Here is a 25,700-nt window from a genome sequence, read left to right as displayed (position 1 = left end):
AATATGTGTGTGTATGTGTGTGTGTGTTGTGAGTTTGTATTTGTGCAAGTGAGTATGTGCATTTGTTTGTGTATGTGTGTGTGTGTGTGTGTGTGTGTGTGTATGTGTGTGTGTGTGTGTGTGTGTGTGTGTGTGTGTGTGTGTGTGTGTGTGTGTGTATGTGTGTGTGTGTGTGTGTGTGTGTGTGTGTGTGTGTGTGTTTCTGCTTTCGTTGTCCTCTCATCATTACTCATTGTGTGGTCTGAAGTGCTGCTTCTGCATTCTCTCAGCAGCTGCTTTTCCCCTGGCCCTCTCTCCTGCGCAGACAATACACAGCAAAGTGTGTAAAATCGCCCCGTCAATGCACGCACACTCCCTTCCCGAAAGGGTGTCTAATCACACAATGAGTACACACACACAAACACACACACACACACACACACACACATATACTCCCTTGGTCAAAGAGCAGGCGGAGGCAGCGCAGGGAGTGTGTTGTCTGTGTGTAACAATGAAGGAGAGGCAGCCTATCTGATCAATACTGGTGCACATTTGCACACACACACACACATATACACACATGCCCGCACGCGCACACACACATTGACATTGAGTTTCCTCCCATGGGCTTACATGTGCAATGTTTCTCCGCCAGCTGGTGGGAGATCAGAGAGTCCGCAGCGCTCAGCTGTGAAGTGGCAAATTAACATGTGGATGTCATACACAGAGAACTGGGTGGCAATGTGGGGGATGCAAGCCACTAGCATTACATACAAAGGCAAAGGGCATGGTTATATAGCACAAATACTTAAAAAAAAGATTGTTTTATATATATATATATATATATATATATATATATATATATATATATATATATATATATATATATATATCTTCGATCTCAAAAGAAAATTTCATAGCTCGTTTTGAGACAAGTATTGTGGTTTGAGAAGCTGGAAGTGAAGAGTGCACACACTTATTGTAGCTGTTTGTACTTGTTCACTTAGAGACATCGGCACAGCAAACCATCTCCAAACTCATATTATGAAATCCTCAGACTTCATCTTCCAAGGAGATGTATCTATATGAGGATAGATAACTGGCTCACTGGTTTTTCAATCAATGAGAACCAATTCATTATTATATAATAAGACTTTATTTTTCTAAATCCAACTCCAATTCATCAGAAATTCAGCAATCTTACAATGATTTCGTGTTGAAACATGTTGTCAAACCATGTCATATCAACTTCGCTCCAACCAGTTTTTGCCTGGCAGGCAAACATATTCTTTCTACTTTCTATTTTCTAACTCCAGCTTAAATGCAGTATCACAGTAAATATGTTAATAGTTTCTACTTATTTTATTCATAAAATGGCGTTGCACTGTATTGACAGTACTACATGTAACTATTGTACCTCTAATGTGTTATAAGAATACAGAGCTCTATTCTATGAATACAATAAGAAAAAGGAGAGAGAAATCAAGAGAGAGAGAGAAAGAGAGATAAAAAGAGAGAGACAAAGAAAGAAAGAGAGAGAGAGACATAAAGAGAGGGTATCTTATTTTTCCTGCCAGATTACTTGAGGCAAGCAGCATAGCCGGGTGCACCAGGAAGACACACCTTGATCAGAATCAGAGTAACACTAGACGGTGCATGTGAAAGAAAGAAAAAAGTCCCCACTGCTATGAAACACACAAAAACAGCACATCCAGATCACATTCGATGCACGTTTCGGCAAGCAGGCGAAACATCAGACAATTAATTTGTTGTTCTTATAGGTCTGTTGTTTGTCTCTTGCTTTGTGCAGTGTCTAGACAACATGTGCATATGGGCTCTTCCGCTAAGATGAAATGTATCCGGCTTTACCTAAATACCCATGATCTGTGTCATAATGCTGCATTTATCTCGCTGAATGGTATAAATCAGTTTGTCTGTGGCTGTTCAATTTGTGTTTTTTTTAAACACGTTTTTTAAATGAACTATATCAGACCTTTTTATTAAATATTTTATTTTGTTTAGTTAGGTTTAAGCTTAAAAGTATTTAGAGAATTTATGTATAGGATTGCAGGTATATAGACTATATGTATACAATTATAGAAGGGTGTAGAACAGCCTTTTTTGTTAGATGTTCAAGATAAATGTATTTTAAATGCTAAATATCTAACGTTCAAATATTTATTACCATTCACAGGAGCATCCAAAAGCGCTGAATATTCTACACTGCATGTGAAATAGAACTTCATCGGCAAATATTGTGACTAAGCTCAAGCTGTTTTCATATGGGCAACTTTGTCTGTATCCACCTCCACCCCTTTTTGTTTGTGTGTGTGTGTGTGTGTGTGTGTGTGTGTGTGTGTGTGTGTGTGTGTGTGTGTGTGTGTGTGTGTGTGTGTGTGTGTGTATGCATGCACGTGTGTGTGTGTGGGGGGGGGGGTGCAGAATGAATGGCTTTGTGGGCTGAAACAGAGAAATAGATTGAGAGCTGGTTGAGAGCTGGCTGGATGTGCGGTCTGTTGGTTTGGCACGTGCCCTGTCCTGTGAGACATGTGATAGTCCTGTGCCAGCGGGCTTTTCACAGCAGACCACTGGTGCCAAGCGTGTAGGCGGCTTTCCATCGAGACCTCGACACATGGCTCTCTTCAAAACAAAAGGTCATGACAAGCTTCAAAAGCATTGTTCTGCTTGAGTTCAGAAAAACGAGACATGGTGATATGCTTGTCATTCATGTATGCGGGAACGACCCTATAAATTTGTGTGGCATTTCAGCTACAATATCTGCATTTTAAAGGTTTTTTTCCTACCTTTTTTATCACGCCACAAGGATTCAGTCAAAAACATTAACCATCACTTAACATTGCAGCAGACATCCAGCACTTATTTATTTAAACCAAACTTAGCCGACACTTTGTTATAATTACTTTTGTCTTTCTTGCCCATCTCGACGTCATGCAGCGCGGACGCTCGACGCCAGTGTGCTTCCTCCTCTCCCTTTCTCATACCAGAGGAGACGAGGGCCATCTCCACATATGACCCTGTCCCTTGGAGCCCAGAGCTGGGCTTTCAAATGTTGCCAGCTCCCCAACACGGCTGGAGAGCCACCAAGCAGTGCGGCTCTGCGCTGAGGGTGGGAGAGCCGTCCTCCCGCCATGAATCAGGCATTGCTCACTTACACCATTCCTGGATGCACTCAGTGTCTAACACCTGCTGCTTAAGAAATGCACAGAGAGGTACAAGGGTGAGCCATCGGCCCATCGCTCTCTCTTTTTTCCCCCTGTGATTCTAAAGCTTTTGGCAGTAATAGCTACAGTGTATAGGTGGTCTGTGATCCGGGCAGGGGAATGTCCTTCCCGCGGGCTTATGTGTGTGTGTTTGCACGGGTGTGTGTGTGTGTGTGTGTGTGTGTGTGTGGAGGGGGGTGATCCATGTCTCTTTCACACATTCCACCATTGCTCTCCCAGGCTCTCTCCTTCCATTTTTTTTGATGCCGTCGTTACCATGGCAACGTGCACACGTTTTTGTGCCAGCTCCTCACACTGCAGACATCTTTGTTTGGCTAGTGTAACTTCGTTGCACAATAAAAGACGCTTTTCAGCACAACACCTCCTAATCTGGGATTGAGCTCTTTGAAGGGGAGCTGCTGATCACAAATTCAAATATAGTTTCTGTATGCTAATCTGGGTGGTAATCCCCAGCCTTTGAGTCCCTAAAACATCCTGTGAACAAAAAAGACTTGTTTGTTCTTCATTTTCTCTCTCCGACCCCTCCCCCTTGTTAGCATTCCTTCTTTGCTTCCTGCTTCTATGGCCTCCTGAGAGGGAACATGACAGGGTGAAGGTTTCGCTTTATACAACAGGTCATTTTTCTGTAAATTTATGCATGGATCTCTGTCAAAATCTAGGGATTCAATACATCTGAACTTCTATTGGCATTTAGCAGCAAATAGACCTTATTCATTTGCTGTTCTTTAGACTCATTCTGATTGAGTTGACAGGCCACACCTACAACTACAGCCAAAATCATGTATTGAAAACCACTGTCCTGCTTCTTTATCAGAAAGAAGCAGTTTAGAAAGCAGCTTCTGTGCTTGGCTCACATGCTCTCCTAAGCAGAGATAAGAAAAGAACCGAATATAAAGTGTTACGGTTAACTCCACCAGCGTTACCAGTAGCCAACTCCCCTGGAGACCAAGAGAGAAGACTCGACAAACTCCGCCCCCTCCCCGGGGCAGTGACCCCTAGCATGTACCTCCACCCGATGGATTACAGTCCCCCAGACAGAGGCAGGCTAATGTAAGAAATGTACCTTCGCAGGGCAATGTGTACTCCTGAGAAGCAGAGCTACCCCTCATTCATCACCAGCAAAGCTAATGCTAGCCAGCCTCACAGTGCTGCCATGACAACGAGGCTCTACATGAAGCAATCTTGAATGGCTTGTTTTAAGAGTGTTATTCAGGTTAAGCTTTCTAGGCTTTTTCCTTTGGCCTATCCTTTTGAAACTGTCATAACATGCTGACTTATTGGTGTGGGTTTCTGCTGCATAATAGTTTGAGAAAAGCATTATATTAATACAACTTATTTATTATTATTATTATTATTATTATTATTATTGCAACTCTTTATAGGCAAAATACTGTGTTAATGTTCTTGTTAAATGCTAACAATAAAAGATACTATAGAAAAAATCACTTAAATGTTAATTAAAAAATGTAAAATTCTCAAACTTCATGAAAATTATATCTAACTGGAAATTTTGGTTTATATAAGGTAGTTATCCTTCCCCTTGTGCCCCTTCCACTGCTCTCTCTCTCTCTCTCTCTCTCTTGCTCTCTCCTTCTCTCTCTCCCTCACACTCTCTCCCTCTCCTGCCCCAGGAGCTGACATGGGCCTCTTCAGCAGTTCTTCAAGGGGTCAAGAGAGCGCCCGTTGACTTTATAACTCTACCGAGCCTGCCGTTTCACAGCTAGCTACCTACTTTAAACAGGTCTATTAAATGGGCATTCGCCACTTCGTAGCCAGACAGCGACAAGACAGCCAAGGAAGGGGGTCCACCAGTGTGGAATGTGCTTGTCAGGGCCACTGAAATATACCTTGCTAAAAAGAGCCTCTGTTACGGAGTTGAGGGATGAACACAGAGACAGGGATGAACACAAGCTGACTTTTACAACCATATATCCCCCCCTTTATTGTTCTTCTTAATAGTCATCTACTATGTCAAGCTTATGTTACGAGAGATTATATAACAGACTGACTACATACTGCCAGACTGAGGACAGGCATGGAGATATCTGTCCGTAATTCTACCTTGCCGTGTTGCTGACAGAAATTTTAAATCACTTCATAAAGTATGAATAGGTCGGACCCATATCAGTAAGAACAGAGTATCACCTCTGGAAGAACAGTTCCAACGTATACTGTACACTGAAGCGCAGTGGGCGTGAGTGAATTTCCCTAACATGACAGTTTATCATTTGTGAGAGAATAGCACAGACCACAACTACATATGTCTAATGACTTTTTTAGCTAAAAATGCAGTATACATGGATAAACATATATTATAGGCCTCCGCCTTAGTCCTCTGGGATGCCTTGTCAGCTGTGGGGACGTTATGCATTTCTTAAAAAGTGAGAGCGCTTAAACAGCAGGAGAGTAAACAGATGACTCTGGATTCATCTGTACATGGGTTAAGCTGCTGACGCTTCACATGACCTCGGTTATGAGCACAGGCCTAAACCTCTGCCAGCTAAACAGATCCCACACCTTAGACAGCTAACATCCATATAATGAAGGGGTCATCCCTGCTAATTAAAACTTCAGTAAACACTCCTCCCCTTTCAGAGCATGGCACTAAAGGCAGGGAAAAAGAGGGGTGGGAGAGAGGACACACACACACACACACACACACACACACACACACACACACACACACACACACACACACACACACACACACACACACACATACACACACATGCACAAACACACACACACACACACACACACACAAGGACATAGAAGCCTTTCTCCGGCTCTCTCCTTGGTCTGTAATCCACTACCTATTCATCCAGGGTAAACTCCTCAAGATGGACAGGGCATGGTTGTGGATGCAGAGGGGCTGGCTCTTCTAGCCCCTGTATGGAGCTGAGGAATTTTTCATTAGTGAACAGCTGGGTCACAAGTGGCCCCAAAGCCATCTTAATATTGTGTAGGCCCACAGATTAGGTCCTGCTGAAAGGGAGCCAACGCGTGATGTTCTTCACCCGATCTCGCCTTTGCATATTTGCAGAGCCCTGGCTGAAGAACACCTCATATTACTGTTTGTTTTATGTCTTAGACGAAGGCCCTTCAGGGGTCAATAGTAATTATAAAGTCCCTCGCTCCAAATGTTGCTTTTTAACCACATCAGTGCTGAAAAACTTTATTTATTTATTTATTTATTTATTTATTTCATTATGCACTTGCACCTGAATGGAAATGTCTTTAAATGTGTTAATAGGCATGAGTTAATGAATTCTGCGGCTTTTCACCACCCAACATAAATGTTCCATGAAGGTTCTCATTCTGTTCCAAGGTGGTGGCCCCTGTCTGGTGCATGAGCTAACATGGCGTTCAGATCTGAACACTGTCCTGTTTTTTAGCCCAACTATCTGTATATAGTTATGGCTCATAGAATGCATCTGATAGTTATAAGATTCATTACAACATCTCTGGCTATTTCAAAAGGCCCAGTTAGGGAGGGATGTGTATGTGAGTGTCCAGATGTCTGCATATGGCAAAAGCCTGTTAGACCTCATGTGGATTGGCCCAGAATGGCTGGTCGTAGAGTTATTAGCCTTATAAAACAGGTACAGTGCTGGAGAATTCTTACTCCCTCTCTCTCTAAATGTCCTGCTCAGTTTCTTTCATTCTTTGATTGTTCTTCCATGTCTGGGTGATATTTTAGGATTCTAACTATACAACCTCACTGCAGTTATTCTTTTTTATTATTATTTATTTTATTTTTGTTTTATTATGTTATTTTAGTGAAGTACACTTGGCCAAAGAGTTGAAAATATTCTCTCTCTTTTTTTTGTCTCTCTCTTTACCTCGCTTTCTCTCTTTTTCCCTCTTTCTTTCTCCCTTTCTATTTCTCCCAATCTTTCTCTCTCTCTCTCTTTCCCTCACTTGCTCTCTTCGTGCCTTAGTCTCTCTTATTTGCAGTGTGTGCACTGTAAAGATGTCTAGTCTTCAGCAGGGAGGCGAGATGGGCATTATCCGAGACTAGGGTTACACGACTGCAGGAGGCAACGGGAAGCACTGCAGGCATGCCTGAACTCACCTATATATACTCACCTATAACTCACACTCCTCCAGCCCGTTTGCTCTCAGGTCCACTCGGCAGTGTTAGAGAAAACGTGTCAATGTTTCTGGGATTCACACAGGAGATTCCAATACTGAATGAAAGTACTCTGAAAAGTCAAGAAATTCTGGGAATTCTGGGTTTTCTGATCAGCTTCTCAGTTACATGCAGTACGCAGAACCTTTCCTTACCAGTAAGATTACCCTTATGAGCCATAATTAATTTATACATATACTTCAAATGTGGATAATATATATTTCTTCATGATGATTTATCATTTGGTCAGCTCATTTGATGCCATATTCTCTAACTCTGTCCTCAATTTTTTTTTTTTTACTTTCTGTGTGGAAATGAGGGTCCACAATTGGGAATAAAAGGGGCATTCATGTCATTCTTTGAGGCCTCGCTCCCCTCCAAAAAAGTTTATCTCTCTCTGTCTGTCTCTCTCTCTTTCTCTCACCCTTCTCCCTTTCAACTGCAGTGAGTGGCATCACTGCCACTTTGTACATAGGAACTGTTGTGTGGCATTAAGCGTGCTGACTGAAGGGGCCCAGCTGATCAAACACGTTGTGTGTACCTGTCTGTCTGATCTCCCCACTGGCCTGTGTGCTTAGCCTCCACCACTAGCTGCCCCATGTTCCCTTTCACATGTCTCTCCTTTTCGGTTCCCTTCCGCCTATCTCTGGCCTGTCTCTGAACACTGTAGATTTCTATGTATATGATTTTAGGCAAAGTGCCCGTGCTGTTTGAAGGATGCTAGTCGTGATTTGTTGATGATTTTCTCTCTCTCTCTGTCTCTCTCTCTTTCTCTCACACGCTTTCTCTCTCTCTCTCTCTCTCTCTCTCTCTCTCTCTCTCTCTCTCTCTCTCATAACTGTCTCAGAGCAGTTTGATTTGTGTCCTCTCAGGCTGTCACTGTTTCACTTGGCTCTGCTGCTTAGAGGAAGGTGTTGAAGTACATGCAAAGGCATGTTTAGAGTAAGATAACTATTATATCTTATTCTTGTTTATGAACGATCAAGGATTATATCAGTTCAGTGGTGCAGAAAGCATAGTGTTCTTTTTGGTTGTTATTAATATATGTGATTTAGCACAGTTGAACAATGAAACCGTGTACAAAAATCACACTTCTGAGCATATTCTGTAATTTGCCATATAGAGATTCTTTGAAAGAGGGTCTTTAAAAGAGAGTCTTTGGGAAGGAGGTCTCTTTTACCCTGTCTGACAGTGGTTGTCTTTTTCAATGGATGCACGTGCCAGTGTGACAACGGACACACATTGTCTTTTAAAATGAAAAATGCAGCTTGCAAGTTTTACAATATAATAATAATACTTTATTATTCATTGTGTAACTGCCATATTTCACATTACTTACACCACAGAACGTATGAGGTATCATTTATATCCAGACAATACCCATGGCATAAATGCTGTTCAGTAATAAATTGCTTGGTGTCAAACAAATATGACTAAAATGTCCCTGTAGTCATGCAGCTGTTTGTATTAATACCTTTAAAGCTTCTGAAAGTCAGAAGATAATGGTGTCATACAATGAGCACACCTGTGTAGTTATTTACTGAATCCATCACGGTGAAAGAGAATGATCTCCAATGAGATCGTGAGTCATGGCATCACCCACGGGAGGGCATAACCGTCTTCGCATGGAAAACTGTAGACGAGTCATTCGCTCATCTGACAAGCATGAGACCACGAAGTGAGAGATGGGAAGGGCCTGCCAAGACCCTCACACTTGTGGTCTTCCTTGGTAGACAGCACACAAAGATTGCTCTGACAGAGAAAGCACCACTGGGCATCTCGTGATAGTGAACACTTGCCTCTCTAATGTGTCTTACTTTTACCTGCTGGGAGTTTAATTAAAAAACAAAGTGCCTCAATTTAAAGCTCATTACTATGCTAATTTAGTAAAAGGGGGGAGGTGATTAAGCTGCTCTTAGAACTGACTTAAGTTTGCCCTAAGGACCCAGGGAAGATGTGGCAACTCTTTATTTTCCTTCATTAGCTCAAACTGTAATTTCACCACACCAAAGAGAAATGCTGATACCACACATTAATGGAGGGCAATTTTCCTTATGGATTATTAAACAGGAGGTTTTGCTTTAATTAATATGGGATCTTTTTTTTATTTTAATGAAAGCATTTTTAGTGTGGTTAAACTTTAAGGACTTTAGTTATGATCTACTGCCTTTAGAAAGCTAGCTTCACCAAATGGCTTACAGAAGAGTACAGTGTAGCCATAGGTTGGTTCTATTACTCGTGGACTACCTAATGTAAAGAAAATTAATTCAGCCAAGAGTATTAATCATTGTTCAAGCCTAAATGCTTCTTGCAGTAAAGTTCATATTTGCAGTATAGAGTCCATATTATAGTAGTGCTTTATGATTACAGTGCTAATTATTTTGGTGGAAATAGTGCTAACAGAAACAATGCTAACAGTTTTGGTTCAAACTCAGGCCATCTCTATTTCCTTCATTCCTTCAAAAAAAATGTAAAAGGAAGTGTTATGAAACTTTAGCCATTAACATGACATGGTGTAAATGACAGGGTATTATGTAAAGCAGATGTCCCTAATTTGTCTTGACAAAGCACATGTTTTCCAAAGCACACGTACATGATTTAGCCACAGATTTTACTGTGAATAACAAGAGCAGGCATTGGCTCATATGGGCCTCAAACATCCCTCTGAAATTGTGTATCAGAGCTCCCAGTTGAAAAGCTCCCCCAGACCCTTTCCTGAAGGCCTTACTGCACATCCAACTTTGGCGTTTGCCATCTCATGTGGCTCCCAGACTGAGTGAAGGGAATGTGTTGTGGATCTTTTCCTCTCTCCTCACCACATCCCTGCACCATGCCTTGCTGCTCTGATCAACCCCCGCCCCCAGTAAGTGTCAGTATCCAGGAGATGCACTGGCTGTGCCTCCAGTTGGGTGCCGGGCCAGGGGAAAGGAAAGGTCACAGAAGCCTTGTAGCCTATAAATCAGCCGCTTTGGCTTCTACGCCAGGTTGGCTGGTAGCTCGGTGGGCTCCCCTTGCAGCTCCCTGATGCACCCACCCCCTGAACACCTTATCATCCACGGCCTTATAACTGACATACTCCAAGCTCGTGTGCCCAGTGGGGGTCTTGGGTAGAGAACGCCAGAGGAACTGCCTTCAAAGTGATCATTTACAGCTGTTCTCCTGGGTAACTCTTATCCTTCTCTCCCTCGCTTGCTCTCTTTGATGAAGATGTGGTGACATAAGAGCCTATTGTGCCCTAAATTGTTATGCCCCCCAACACACCCCACCCCACCCCACACCCTCGTCAGCCAGTGTTCTCTTATGCTATTTTCAGTAGAAAGTGAGAGGGTAATAGGTGGGGGAAAGCATGTGTTGTTAAATGTACTCTGATTATCCAGGCTCACATTCCCCCCCCCCCACACCTTGTTCCCTTCTCTGGACTCGTCTTTTATCTCCCCTCGGCTCAGCGATCCTTATCTTTGAGGTAGAAGCATTGAGAGGAAGGTCTTTTGTGGTGAGGAAATCACTGGCAACATGTGGTGAAAGCTTCAAGATGTTGTAACACTTTAAGTTGTTCATAATCTGTTCAAAGGGAAGAGCACCCGTCCTCGCAGCGGCCCTGCTTTTGCGGTCCCAAGGGGAGAAGGGAGAGGAGTGAACTGCTGAGGTCCAGGATCTGGCCAGACAGAGTGGCCACAGCCACATGGGGCTTGGCCTCTGACTCCCAGCCTGCTGCTTTCCTCTTCCAAAAATATCTTCATTCAACCAAGGCTGTCAAGTGCATGCCAGTGGCACCAAATGCATAGAAACAACCTACAATACAAAAGGTGAATGCAGAAGTGCATTCGCAGGATCAGGATCATGAATCAGGGTCTTCAAATTTCATTGCTGCTTTATTATTATCTCTTTTTGTATCGGAACCTTACCTCCCATTTCATACTCCCTGATCTATGAAGGCAGTAAATTACCTATTTACTCTTGCTTCCAAACCACTTGTTGCTCGTACATTCCAAAAGAGGACCTTTCTCTGGGAAAACTTGTGTGTGTGGATGTGTGTGTGTGTGGTTGAGTGTGTGTGTGTGAGCGCAAACACATTGAGTGACGAGCAATTTTGTGTGTGGCTGAGTGATTGGGGGCAGATAATGATCTCCTGGGGAGCTTTCCCGAAGTTATCTCTGGGGATTATCTCAGATTCTACTCATGGTCTTCAGGTCTAGGAGGGCCTGAATCAATATTGGCACAGTGCTGCTTGAACTGCGTCAGCTGATCCAAACGCCAGAGCCTTATCCACTAATCTGCGCGCTCAGGTGTTGGGAAGGGAGCATGCATCCACAGAGCAAAGGAACATCATGTCATTGTCCATTTTTCTCCCTCTTTCCTCTTTCAGTCGATCTCTCTACTTTTTCACTTGTTTTCATTTCCCTCTGGTTTTCATTTTGCTTGAGGGATTTGCCCAAGTGAAGGATCTTTTCCACACCATTACTGGATCGTACACTTGGCATTTTGTCTCGGAAAAGTGGCATCCACACTGCTACTCGAATTCAAAAAGAATAAAGGGAGAAGAAGCAAAAGAAGAAAGAAAAATAAATAAATTAAGCTCAATTCCAGTTTCTTTTTACACCTCCAGATCAAACATAGTAGGGGCATCGCGAGGCAGGGAGCTTTAACTCCTCTCGAATATGATCTTCTGTTGTGTGCTCAGAAGCAGCGTGCACTCTTATTGAGTTTGTAGAGAGGGGCATCTTAAAAAGGCCCAGATGTGGGCCTGTGTCCGGTCCCACAGTGCAACTGCTCCACTGGGCTTCTCCCTTTCTTCTCCCCCTCCTGGCTTTCATCTAAATCCACGGGACAGAAATCCTCTCCAGACCTGGCCCAGCACCCAAGATGGCAACAACCTCGCCCGTGCTGCTGTTTACCATGCACTGCAGCGTGGCTGCGCTGGTGGTAGCCGCGCTAACCGGCGGGGGTGGGGGTCCTGGCCTGTCTGAGACCACGCGGCTATGCTCAATAGTGAGCCCAGGCCCCAGGCTGTTAATCAGGTAATGTTACGGGGGATTGAGAGTGGCGACTCCCCTGGGTTGGCCTTCGCCTGCTCACACTGTGGTGTTGTTTTAAAGAGCATTCTTTCGGCGCTGAACTTGGAAAGGTATTAAAGTGGGATTAGGGGCTCCTCCACAATCCAGTGCTTGTGTCATTCACTGGGCCCTACTTCTTTCCCCCTCTCTCTCTTTCTCCCCCTCCCTCATACACCCCCCCCCCCCCCCTCTTGGTGACCCCCTGCCTCCACCCTGTTTGATTGTGGCTAGCAGTGGGAGTTGAAGTGACTGTGCCTTTCAAAAGGAAAAAAAGGGGTAGGGTTAAATCCCTACTCCAGTGCTCCCTGCTAATTCCCCTTGTTCCTCCAAGAAGGATTTACTTCTGCTGCCAGCCCAGTCAAAGGCTTTCTCTGCCCATCCGAAAAGTTAGCCGTCGCCTTCCTGCCGGGGTGTGGTTGCTATAGCAGGGGCGTCATGCGTGGCTATTCCATCTGACATCCTGCTGAGAATGTTGAGCAGAGGAGGTGTGTGTGTGTGGGGGGGGGCAAAAAAGTCCGGATTAGATTCCAGGACAAAGCCAGGACAGGAAGATTCCAGAAGGAGCGAATAGGAATTACAGCGGGAAAAATAATGCAAGGTGACAGAGAGGGGAAATAGAAAAATAATGGCTTACAAGATTAGAGCAGGAGGGTAAGAAAGGAGGAGATGGAGGAAAGAAAGGGATGAAAAAGAATGTTTTCATTTGGATGAGAGGGATCAGGAGAGTGCAGAGCAGAGAAGTGAGCAGGCGAATCCAGGAAGTGTCACGGCAGCTCAAAAGGGTCATTTCCTGCTCGTCCCCTGCTTTTTCAAGCTTGATCTCTCAGGCAGGGACTCCTATCATTAAATAAACATTTGATTTGGACCTGTGGGCTGGATCATGACAGATTCATCACCTATGAGTCTGACATGTCCAGCATTTAATAAAATAGTCTACTCAAGTTCAAGTTGTGAATACGTCATTAAAAATCTAATAGAGGTGGACATTTTGGATGTAAATTCATTGTATGACAGAGTTCAAATATTCTTTGGTGCATCAAAATTAAAATAATTTCTTGTGACCATAGCACTTTTAAATTTCTGAACACATTTTATGCTATTACACTATATAGTGATATTGGGTTTTTGGCATTTTGTAATTAATAGTTTTGGCAGTACTTGCTTAACAAATAGAGAAAAAACTGACTATAATATGGAAAAGTAAGAGTTTGTGGATACAACTGATGAATAAATAGGCAGTAACCATAAAACATAAAACATAATACATCAAACATAAAACATAATACATCCAAGCCATTTCATTCAAAATTACGAGGGCCTTTCTTTCTCTGTCTCTCTCTCCCTCAAACACACACACCCACTCACACCCACACCCCCCCACACACACACATTCACTCATTTTTATATACACAGCCAGAGAGCACCATATTTTTTTTAACTGAACAGAAATGTTGATATGCCAAGATTTTTGACTTTTTCTTAAGGGATTAACATTTTTCCATTGTCAAAAAATAATCTCCTAATCTTCTTAATGTTTTGTAATAAATCAAAGATTATCAGATTTCATAAATCCAGACAATGCCAATATTCATATTATTGTTGTTTTGATAAGTTATAAATGTGACTAAAGGTATTTTCTCAAAGCAATTTACTTTTAAGAATATTCATAAAAATATATTTAACATTATATTCATTCAAATATTTAATCAGAAAATCAATGCTTAACGCATTTACCGTAAATAAAGATGGAACAATAGAAAATGGCAAGGCATTTTCCCTCTGAACAATGGACTACACATGGGTTTAATTACCACAAATGACAGGGCAAAGACAAATATTACAAATAAATACACATGATAACCACAAAGAAAATACCCTACAAAGAAAATACAAACATTAATACAGCTGCCCACCAAAAGCAGTGTGCCCAATGCACGGGTTATATCAATATCCCAATCAGCTTTTTACAAAGCCATTATCATCACAAAGGCTGCCGCTGCTGCCCTGTGGCCTCATATTTGCCCATATTCATCACTGTCGGCCAACCTTATCCAGCTTCCGCAGATGACGGCGATGCGCTTTCTGTTTCCCTGCCCCTCTCTCACTCTCTCTCTTCATCTCTCTCTCACTCTCTCGTTGCATACAATGCCATCAAGGCAGAGTAGATATAGATGATCATTGGAGCAGCTGTTCTTCCAGCCCCAAGCAAACAAAGGAGCTGGTGTTAATAAATCAGCCCTGATGGGACGGACAGTACAGCTCTCTTGTGCCTGCTACGGCAGGAGCCTCCGGCTTCAGGCCGGTGGCCCAGGCAGGGGACACCACTGTTGCACCTCGCCTTTGAATGAAACACAAAAAGATGTTATCCATGACACATGCCCCCCACCCCCCACCCCACGGAGGAAATGAAGACCACGGAGGCAGCCGAGATTTCCGCAGAAACGTGAATATCAGCTCATTGTGGCCTCTGCTCCGGTCTATGGGTGATGAGTGAAGATACCGTTACCTAGCAATGGTAGATATGTGTGCTGAGGCAATCACGGATGTGACGTTGCTCTGGGATTGAACAGGTTGGAGATAATGTGTTTTTTTGGCTGAGTTCTGTGTTCAAAATGAAAACGATTGCCAGTGTGCCAGTCACTGATTGACTTCAGTCTTAACTGACATATCAACAGACATGAATCAAAGCAGATTTCACACATAACATGCTAATGTTTGACTCTGTATGAAAAACTAAAGCTTTTTTCTTCCCCTTCTAAACACATGAAGCAGATTCTGGGCTGCCCAACATATCTCTGCAGTTTCATTCAGCAGTTGGTCACACGATATGATCCTATAAGGAATAGCCTCCAGTTCCAGCCATATTGTCCCAGTTGCAGTGGGGCCTGTCTAATCACTGCCCTGAATGGGGCAAAGCTGTTGTGGGTCGTGGACCCTTGCAGCTGATTGAGGTTTGCTGGTGCATTTGGGCTGTCCGGCGAGCGTGCACTTCCTCTGATTGGACTTTGCTGAGCCATTGAATAGTTATCCAGGGTGCTTTAACAGATGAGCCGCTGTCAAAGGAGATCACCCAGGGACTTAGTCACACACCCCCTACCCCCTTAATCACTGCACCGTGATGGACAACCACACATAGAGACATTGCTCAACACTGCAAACCCAGCAGAGGTTCCAGTGCATTTCTAAGTTCCAAAACACAGTGGGCCAGATTCATAAAACTTGACTACTAATTAATTCCCATTCATAAAGTGACTGTTGTGATTATTAGCACACTGGTGTTGACTTAAATTCATATGTGCCCTAGGTGGAGGTTGTTCTGTTATAAATCACTAACTAATCACCAAAGTTGGCATATACATGAGGCCATGCATATTCAAGACCCACCAAGAGACAGATGACTGACTAACCCCAGTCGTTACATACAAATGTATCGCAATTGTAACTTTCAAGTTGGTTGTGCTGAGTTGATGATGTCAGTACTTCTTCAGAATTGTGGCAAAGCAGCAAAACTGTATCTCTCCTCAATCTATATCGGTTTATGTTTTCTTCCTTTATAACACCTACATTTGCATATCTCTTGGCAAAGGTTTGTGGCATTCTGAAATCAAGCAAGCTACCTTCCTCATCATACTTCTATTATTGCAGTTTGCGATGATGCTCATTCCACACAGACCAAAAATGTGCCATTTAAATATTGTAAATTTGTCAATTTGCTAAATGGGTGTGTGTGTAGAATTTTGTTGATGATTGATATGGTTACTAGCAGTGGTATCTCATTGGTTAAGGTATGGCTTTAGTAATCAGAAAGTTTCCAGTTCAAGCCCCACCACTGCCAAGTTGCCACTGTTGGGCCTCTGAGCGAGGCCCTTATCCCTCAAGTTGTATTCAGTCATAATTGTAAGTCACTTTGGTTGAAAGTGTCAGCTTAATGCAGCAAATACACTAACACCATATACCATGCAAATGGTAAAATACATCTGCAATCCATATGTATGGGTGAGGAAATCTGGTACAATGTACTGTTAATGTCATGTTACATCTGGCAGTAGGTTTTATGAATTTGGCCCTGTAAGTGGCACCTCTGCTGAATGCACAAAGCATGAATTAAGCTTCTGACCATGGTTTCGCTCCACCGGCCCTCTCCCTGTTTCTCCCTTCAGACTGTTTGCCACTAAATGCAGTGGTTGCCTGGAGAAAATCGCGCCCACGGAGTTTGTGATGCGGGCACTGGAGTGCGTCTACCACCTCAGCTGCTTCTGCTGCTGTGTGTGTGACCGGCAGCTACGTAAGGGCGACGAGTTCGTGCTGAAGGATGGCCAACTGCTCTGTAAGAGTGACTACGAGAAGGAGAAGGACCTGCTAGGCTCCGTCAGCCCAGACGACTCCGACTCGGGTGAGAGTTTGCACACGGGGCCCAGCCGGATGATACAGGTCCACCGTGGCACCAGCACATGGGCAGATGGAATCAGGTGGTCTGGCACCCACTGTTCATGCCAGGTGGGGGAGCTGCAGCTGAGGGAGGGAAATTGTGAGCGTGTTGATTGTATGGTCTGGAGTGATCGGGCAGAACTGCTGGAAAGAATTAGAGCAGCAGATCGCAGAGTGATGGGAGAGATTTTTGGGTCTGTTCAGCGGCAGGCCTATGCTCCTTTTCGGCCCTCCACCCACATCCCCCTCTCACCTCCACCTCGCTCCATCTCTGCCTCCATATGTCTCTCATTTGAGTGCGCACTCTAAGATGTCAAGAGAGTTGTCAGACGCGCCGGGAGGCCTGCACTGACTTTTACGGATATTTGTTCCAGTTCCGTGCCTCGTTCAGGTGGGCTGCAGGAGTGAGGGCTTGTTTGGTGAACTCCCACCCTGACAACGAGGTCACGTGCAGTTAAAGGGGGACAGTGATAGTCACCCTGAAGCTGCCGTCAAGTAGGATGAAATTCAGTGACATCGCAGCGCTCCCTACTGCAGACAGGAGGGCAGCTGAGAAAAAGGACACTAGCACCATATTTACATCTCCCAGCCATCCCCTTAAAGGGCCAGTTTGCCAGCGTAATCAACACACCCTGCTGATAAGGCTCAAACCACTAGGCCCAAATTGATGCAGCCCTCAATGTCAGAGAAACTGTCTCTTGGGGACCCCAGCCATTGCTTTGGTTTTTAGCTTTTGAACTATGCCATGTCATGGAGTTCAACCCATTTTCTAATTATGATTATTATTCTATCAAAGATACGCTGATTTGGCTTATTAGATAAAACCTCCATCCACTGAACAATAAAGCCAATCCCCCACTTGGCTATTATAATTACAGCAGGAGAGCCAGAAGCCATTTCGTTTAGATGGCACATTAGCACGACCTACTGAGAGAGATTACCATGACATGGGAAGGGTTTGATTGACCGCCTGAGGATCACACATATTATCATCGTCTAATTGAGACACTATGATTAGTTCATATGATGAAATAACATCATAAGGATTTTGGTTTAAAAAGTCATAATGTGAACAGAGATATTGGATGTCTGGCTTAGCACTGGGGAAAAGATATTTAGCACTTGGTAAAGTTAGTTGAATAATGATTTTCTTACAGCACTCTTCTCAATGCACATTAACATGCAACTTTAGCAGTATTTATTTATTTTTTAGTCTGGTATTATTGTGGACATGGTTATTGTCTAGTTACCTATAGACTGTGGTTTTCATATCTGTTTCACTTTCCATGGATATCGATGTTTGATTTCCCATATGTGGACAAGTTCCTTGTTCAAATTTTCCCTTCAGTATAGCATCCATTATGTGTAGGATTCTTATCAAAGATTTATTCAATGCAAAATATCCAAAGCCGTGTGCTATTAATTCTAAATGACGCGATATTCAGTGCAGTGACAGATGTGCATACTTCACAGAACTTTGCACATCGGGGCTACAGCCTTGTAGTGAATGTGGCCTATTCTTTCAGTAATAAATTGATAACAAAAGTATTAAAACCACATGTGTCTCCTTTCATTATGAATGCACTGTGTCTGAATCTCCCGAAATTGAAAAGAACAAAAACATCTATTCATCAATAGGCTGTCCAAAAAGTTGCAGACTTCAAGAAATGTGCTGATTCCTGTCAATGACGGATCTCTCCCCAGAGAAGAGCGAGGACGAGGAACTGGATATCAAGCCAGAGAAGGGCTCTGGCGGCCCGGGTAAGGGGGATGATGGGAAAGACCCTCGGAGACCCAAACGGCCACGCACCATCCTTACCACGCAGCAGAGGCGTGCCTTCAAGGCCTCATTTGAGGTGTCCTCCAAGCCCTGTCGGAAGGTGAGATATTCACATAGATAGATATGCTTATATACTGATTGCAGCAGGAATTGGGAATATTGGGGTCCAGCCAAACCTTTTTCTTCTTTGACATTCATATTAATCCATAAATGAAAATAAAACATCTTTACATTCAACAGTTGTTGGATGGTAGATATCTAAGGGTTTGGTCTTGCTGATATTTTCATGTCCAGGTACGAGAGACCCTGGCTGCTGAGACAGGCCTAAGTGTACGTGTCGTTCAAGTGTGGTTCCAGAACCAGAGAGCTAAGGTGAGCCCTCACTGAGTGCACTCTGTCCATCACCTGGTATTATCCGCATGAACCTGGTGATGTACAGTCACCCAGCAGATAAGGCAGCAATCTGTGAGTAATCCTCCATTCATGGTGCTAGTGGTGAAGCCCTCCACACAGTCTGCCAAAAAGGAGCGGGGCCAGCATGATAGAGACAGCAAATCTCGGCCGCTATCTGCCTCAGGCTTAACCTCTCGCCGCATTCCACGAAAACCTCCCCGCGAGCTGCAAGAGCGATGCACTCACATCCATCCCATTTTTACGTTAGTGTCTGAAACCCACCTCCATGCTCTGATGCTATCTTCAAAAGCCCCAGGATAATATAATGCACTCCGCTAGACGGCTATGTAGTTCAAGCAGAGGTGAACAACAAGGAGCATCACTTCTTTTTTTAATATTACTTTAAATTAGAAAAGAGCAAGAGAGCCGGTTTGGGGATGTCCCAAAGTTTCCTGATTGCAGCTTTATCGGTGTTTTTTCAGATGAAAAAGTTGGCACGAAGACAGCAGCAGCAACAGGAGCAGCAGAACTCACAAAGGCTGGGCCAAGGTATGGTCCTAATATTCACTTTATAGTAAGCTCTGTAGTTATAAAAAAAATCATATACCATAAGGGCAGGTCTACCGAGATTTCTGACAATTAGTCTTCAAGTAGACTTTACTCAATGTAGTGTTTTAGCCTAATTCGGCGTCAATGTTCATTTTGAAGCCATGTCTCAGCCATGGAACACCAGTCAGGCAGAAATGAATGCTCCCACGGATAGGAATTAGATGTCTCACGCAGTTGCCCTCTTGCATTTCCCCATGCTGCATCAGCCATGCCCACCCTTGAGCAGACGCTGACGCTGACCTCTGTCAACCATAGATGGGGAAAAAAAGTCATGTGCGTCCTGGAGTATGTGGGAGTGTGTGTGGATGTGCAGTACTTAATTTACAATGCAAGCACATTGAAGTTGCCTTAACTTTGACCCATCCACCCACCTCCTTCCCTCCTTGCTGGAAGCAGCCACGCATCTCCTCCTCGGCAGTCCAGAGTCTCATGTTGCCTAGTGCCCTGGCATAGAGGACGACCTGCCCTCTCTTTATGATTTGCATGTTGCCCAATGTAGTAGTTGGAGATCTGTTACATGTTTCTGTATCCTCACATTGTCAGGGTGACCCATTCCAGATCAAAAGGCCTTGTTAGCTCATTTGTTTTGTTTTAAGCAGTGCAAAGATGAGCAGTAGAATGATATACTGTCTTTTATATATGGTCCCTTATATTGTCAGGTTTAAAAGGGTATGTCACTTAAAGTTAATGTGTTGTCGAAAAGACCCAAGAAAGCTCCCTTGACAGTTGATCTGACCCTCTGGGGAGGGGTTGAAGAGTGTTAGTCTTTGGAGAGGGATAAATGGTTTCTTTATAGCTCAGAACTTTAGTTCCTGTAACAATATTTATTGTTGCACTCTCAGAAAAATTAGACATCACTCATTTATGATCTGTGCTCTTTGTTGTTGCCTTTGAATCATTGTTATAAAATCTCGTAAAATAATCCATTTGGAATTATTTGAGACCTCAGTGCCAGTTGCTTCCAGCAGTTTATACATCTTCAAATATTCAGAGTTAAAGAGTCTGACTGTAGTGCTGAATTTAATATTATTCTTGAAATATTGAGATATGATAATGGTATCATAGCATGTGGCTAATTACATTGCACTAATGTACAGAAAGAATAAATTCAACCATACTGGTAATGTTAGCAAACTTGTTTCACTGTAAAGCAAAACACAATTAAAGGTATGAGCACAAAGTAAATTTAGATTTAAGATCCCTAAAGAGATAAAATAAGAAGCATACATGTCTGTTGTACAACAAGAAAGTAGTTCTTCCTCTCTTTACTTTGGGGAAATCCCAAAGCTTATATTGACATTTTACTGCTGAGCAGAACCCCTTGTACCTTCCCTGCTGGAAAGTCATAATCTGGAGATCATTGAATCATCTTCAGCTATAAACCAAGAGTAATAATACTTTTATTTTATAGACCAATGTTAGACTATCCTCATGGTGCATCCAGTTATGAGGCTTTTTCACAAACTCGGCTGTAAAAAAAGAAGGGGGGAGCCCTGGATTGCTGTTGAAAAGGAAAATTGTAGAGTCATCACATCAGCACAAGTTCATAGTTTCACTTCTCCAAAGTCTGACAGAGAGAAGGAGGGTCAGCGGTTCTGTAATCTCCTGCAATCTGCTGTTGCCTCTCTGTCATTCTGATCGGATCATTCATGTTGTTGAGATAGATAGCAATCTCTTATTGGTAATGGAACTGTGTCTTCGTCAAGCAGAAATGTTGTCTCAGAGATGTGGAGGAACATTAACTGGTAATGGTGCTCATGAGAGACAGTCAGGCGTGGGTGAACTGACCCGGTGGTCCAAGACATTGAGCACTGGTGAAATTTGACTCCTCTTTAGGGATTACTGAAGTAGCCTAAAGTAGACACACTGATGTCATAGATCATATAATCAAGCTGGAATGTGTCATTAAAGAAGACCCACAGTTTTTATGTTGTCAGATATGTTAGCATAAACAGTATTCATCATGGTTATCAGTGTCAGCTTTCCAGAGGTGTAATTGAAAACTGATTATTATGTAATAATTAAAAGTAAGGAATATATATTTACTATAATATACAGGCTAATGTATTCTCTAACAGTACTCGTCAGCCCTTTGTAAACTACTCAACACATTTGCCTATTCATCATTTGATAACACAAGTAAGCAACATGTTTACATATTGGCTGTCATTCCAAAACAACATAAAATGCCTTTGGTCAGAATCAAGACAAGATGTAATGGAAACTTGTGGAACTCTTTCAAAAGGAATCTCAGAAGTTATTCTTGCAAGAGCTCACCACTCTAAAGCAGGCGGCTGAAATGATGGGCTCTCGTCTGAAAGCCGCAGGAGCCATGCCTAGCCTTCAGAGATTCATGAAGCATTTCTCCAGAGCTTTGGTCTAGGAGCATCTTGTACTGCCCCACAACAAGAATGTTTCTTGTTTGTTGATATTTCACAGAGTTCAGCTAGATTTTGAAAGCAGACAAAGTCTTTGTCCCTGATTTGTTGTAGAAATCCCATTTCCATGTCCCAAGAACCTTTTGTCCCCCACAAACAGACGATAAATGTTTTGCATTATCTATAGTTACCTAACTATAGAAATTATTCCTTCAGGCGGAGTATTTAAAAAAGAAAAAACATTTTAAATGGAAGCGCCGTTCTCTCAGTGTTGATAGATCTTAGCCTTGTATTTTCCCTTTGTCAAATGGAATGTCTTATGGAAAATTATAACAAGATTTGCTGATGTTTCTCATTCTCTGAATGTTGCAATGTTTTTGTTTTTTTCTGTATCTGCTTCCAGAGGTGATGTCCAATAGGATGGAAAGCATGATGAACTCCTATACACCATTGGCCCCTGCCCAGCAGCAGATGGTTGCCATGGAGAACGGTTACACAGCCGATGCCTTCCAGCAGGGCCTCACTCCTCCTCAGATGCCCGGCGACCACATGAACCCATATGGTGAGTAGCACCCTGGGGCTCTTGCACCCCCCCCTCCCAAAACAGTTTCATTTGCCTGGGCGTGTGTTTGGACCATAGCACCATGCAGTTCAACTCACACAAAATGCAACCATCCTGCATCCCCTGCAACCCCACCTCAACCCCTCCCCAGAAGGAAGTTGCACTTACAGACCCATCAATTTATTTTTGAAGTGTCCCTGCCAAATGAATACAGCATGTCGAACTCTCCCCACTCGGCTCCCTTCTTTGACAATTCCCACACCAGCAATCATCTGCTTTAGTCCCCCTGCCTGTGCATGGAGGGTTGATGCTCTGTTCTGGTTTGCTTTGTGACAGTGTTCATTGGCTAGCATATAAAACATCAGAAGATAAACTGTGGTGAAACATAAACACAACAATGATTAACCCTGAAGGGTCTAATTACCCTTGGATAGAGGATATGGGTCCACTGAAAAAACACCATACTATAACAAATACTGATCTTTGTTCAATTATAAGCATTCTAAAGCTATGCTATTATTTCTCTGTTTTTCTTTCTTTTTTGTATGGACAAGAATCCTTAAGTTAATAATATTAAAGTGAGGAACAGTCTCAGTAATCCTCTTATGGCCCGTGTTCTCAATATTATTGACATATTAACTCAGCGATTAAGTATTGCTTGCGTAGATTGTTTGGTCACAGATAAATGATGAATGGGTCCCTGCTGGCTTGTCATCCATTCGCTTTAATAGCAAGGCCCCAATCCCCAGTTTCATCACACGCCATCTCAGGGTTTATGGCAAAACAACAGGAAACAGGCAGTGCTGCCAGCTCATTAAAAAACCATGGCCCATCAACCTGTCACTGTCTTGTGTAATGGTGTCATTAAGAATGAGACCAAGTATTAAACCAAACTGTGCCCACAAGGAAAATGACAGAGCTGGAGATTAGCACAGATGACAGAGCTGGAGATTAGCACAGATGACAGAGCTGGAGATTAGCCCGTTTACTATTTGTGAGGGCATTCATCAGACTCTCCGTCCCCAGAAAAACATCTGATCAGTATCTAAATGCCTTTCTTTTCTCCATCAGAACTACATTTGTGTCCAAGGAACTATTCAAGAAAAGGGGTGTTGTCGCAATAAAATACTCAGAAAGAAGTGAAGTCTCAAATATGTCAACACTGTTAGAAAAGTTAGGATTGTTAGGAATTTTTGGATAACACATCACAAACTGTTTTACCCCTCCCGAATCAACCTCTTAATATATCCACAGGAAATGACTCCATATTCCATGATATCGACAGCGACACCTCTTTGACCAGCCTCAGTGACTGCTTCATGGCCTCTTCTGAAGCAGGATCCCTGCAGGCACGAGTGGGAAACCCCATCGACCGACTCTACTCCATGCAGAACTCATATTTTGCTTCGTGAAAACTGATGTTTACAGGGATGAGCAAATGTGGGTTCATTCGTTGCAACTCCCTGCTCTTTCCCTGCAACTCCTTTCACTACATGCCTCAGAACCAAGAACTCCCAGCAAAGCTTAAGAAAAGACCTCTTCCATGGACAAAAGGCCAAAAAATGGGGCCACAAATCTAGAAAGCATAGAACTTGAAGACAAGTGGTCCTTGTTACTCAGTAGTGAAACACAGCTCAGGACATGGTTTTCTGAAGCTGACAGACTTTTTCTATGTCTTCTGTAGATTGTTTGTACATGACTTTTGTCGAAGTAGCACTCAACACTTCGATATTCACTTATGGAAAAAAGTATTGATGTATAGTTCAAAGCCACTGAAGCCACAAACCTCAGTCCACAGCATCTTGCCAAGGAAGGCTGAAGATCAAGACACAAAGCTCCCAATGCATGAACCCATATTCTTTGTGAACATGACATTGAAAAAGAAAATCTTTAGAAAATAGATCTTGTGTTGTTGAGATGTTTAAATGTGATGTTTGGACTCTCATAATTTCTCTTTTCATTAGGTTCAGCATTGCATTTTTATCACTTTAATAGGTTTAGCTTTGAAAGTGGATTTAGAAATGCTAGCAGGAGGCGGAATGTATAGTTAAAGTGTATTTGTGTGTATGTGTGTGAGAAAGAGAGGAAGAGTGTGTGTATGGCCGAGGGAAAACGTGAGTACGTATGAGTGGTGGGGGGGGGGGGGGTAGCCACCTCTCTCTATGTATGTATGTGCTTCAGTGTGTTCTAGTTGAAAGATGGTAAGAGATGAACTGTGAGAGCTCTCTCCTCGTGTAAATATATATGTTTTCCCGAACAAATCAGTTGTGCATGTTCAAATGGAGATCATTCTATTTATTTAAGTAAAACATGCTCTTGAAGGTACTTAAACAAGAAAAGCTTTATTTAAAAAGGAGAAAACCATGTTGAGTAGTTGAAGCATTGTTATCACAGCTCACTTGTATGTCATTTAATTCTGAAATATATCCCCTTTTCCAGCTATGATGTGCATCTGCAGAAGTGTGCTATTTATTTGTTACAAGCCCTAAACCTTGTCAAAAATGCATTTCCAAATGTGAACACTGCTAAATTACCAAAGTTTGTTGGTACGATGAATAAACTCCATTTCTCCTGATTCCCAGATTTTTTGTGTCAAGACTCTCCCCATCTATTCAGGTTTTTAAGTATGTTTACTGAAATATGAAATTAATGACGTAGTAGACAAAATGTCAAAGCAAAGAATAGCACATATTTAAATGAAAGGGAAAAGGGGAAGACAAAAACCAAGTTACTACTCCATGTAACAAATGAGAGATATTGGTAGCAATAAAAGTCAAAGTACAGAGGGTGCTGTCCAGTTTGAACACATCTGCTCACTAGTTCAAGACTAAGAGGGCTGTAAAATATGGTCAGGTTGACAACACATATGCACAGCCAGCTGTAAACCTTTAAACCCTACCAAAGATCTGGAAGAGCAAGTCATCCAAGTCAGTATCAGTCAGGAAAAAAGGCTTTGACAGTTTTGACAGTCTTAGTCACTCACACACACACACACACACACATAACACACATACACACACACACGCATGCACGTACGCACACACACACACGCACGCACACGCTCACAAACACACATACACACACGCACATACAAACACACACACGTGTTCACAAACACACGCACATGCTCACAAACACACACG

General features: G+C 42.9%; 1 protein-coding gene across 3 annotated transcripts in view; it reads left to right on the top strand.

Annotated features, from left to right (window-relative positions):
* Nucleotides 1–25,144, top strand: part of lmx1bb (LIM homeobox transcription factor 1, beta b) — a 53,477-nt gene extending 28,333 nt beyond the window's left edge. For all 3 annotated transcript variants that reach the window (XM_081703739.1, XM_027009813.3, XM_027009811.3), the window contains 6 exons: nucleotides 16,568–16,800; nucleotides 18,540–18,715; nucleotides 18,910–18,987; nucleotides 19,491–19,557; nucleotides 22,399–22,557; nucleotides 23,812–25,144. In XM_081703739.1, the coding sequence (XP_081559865.1) occupies nucleotides 16,568–16,800; nucleotides 18,540–18,715; nucleotides 18,910–18,987; nucleotides 19,491–19,557; nucleotides 22,399–22,557; nucleotides 23,812–23,969 (871 nt within the window). In that variant the 3' untranslated portion in view covers nucleotides 23,970–25,144. The remainder of the gene's footprint in view (nucleotides 1–16,567; nucleotides 16,801–18,539; nucleotides 18,716–18,909; nucleotides 18,988–19,490; nucleotides 19,558–22,398; nucleotides 22,558–23,811) is intronic.
* Nucleotides 25,145–25,700: the final 556 nt, after the last annotated feature.

Source organism: Electrophorus electricus, chromosome 20, assembly GCF_041902795.1.
Source record: "Electrophorus electricus isolate QZ-2024a chromosome 20, ASM4190279v1, whole genome shotgun sequence".
Classification (NCBI taxonomy): Eukaryota; Metazoa; Chordata; class Actinopteri; order Gymnotiformes; family Gymnotidae; genus Electrophorus; species Electrophorus electricus.
This window is presented reverse-complemented; position numbering and strand designations above follow the sequence as displayed.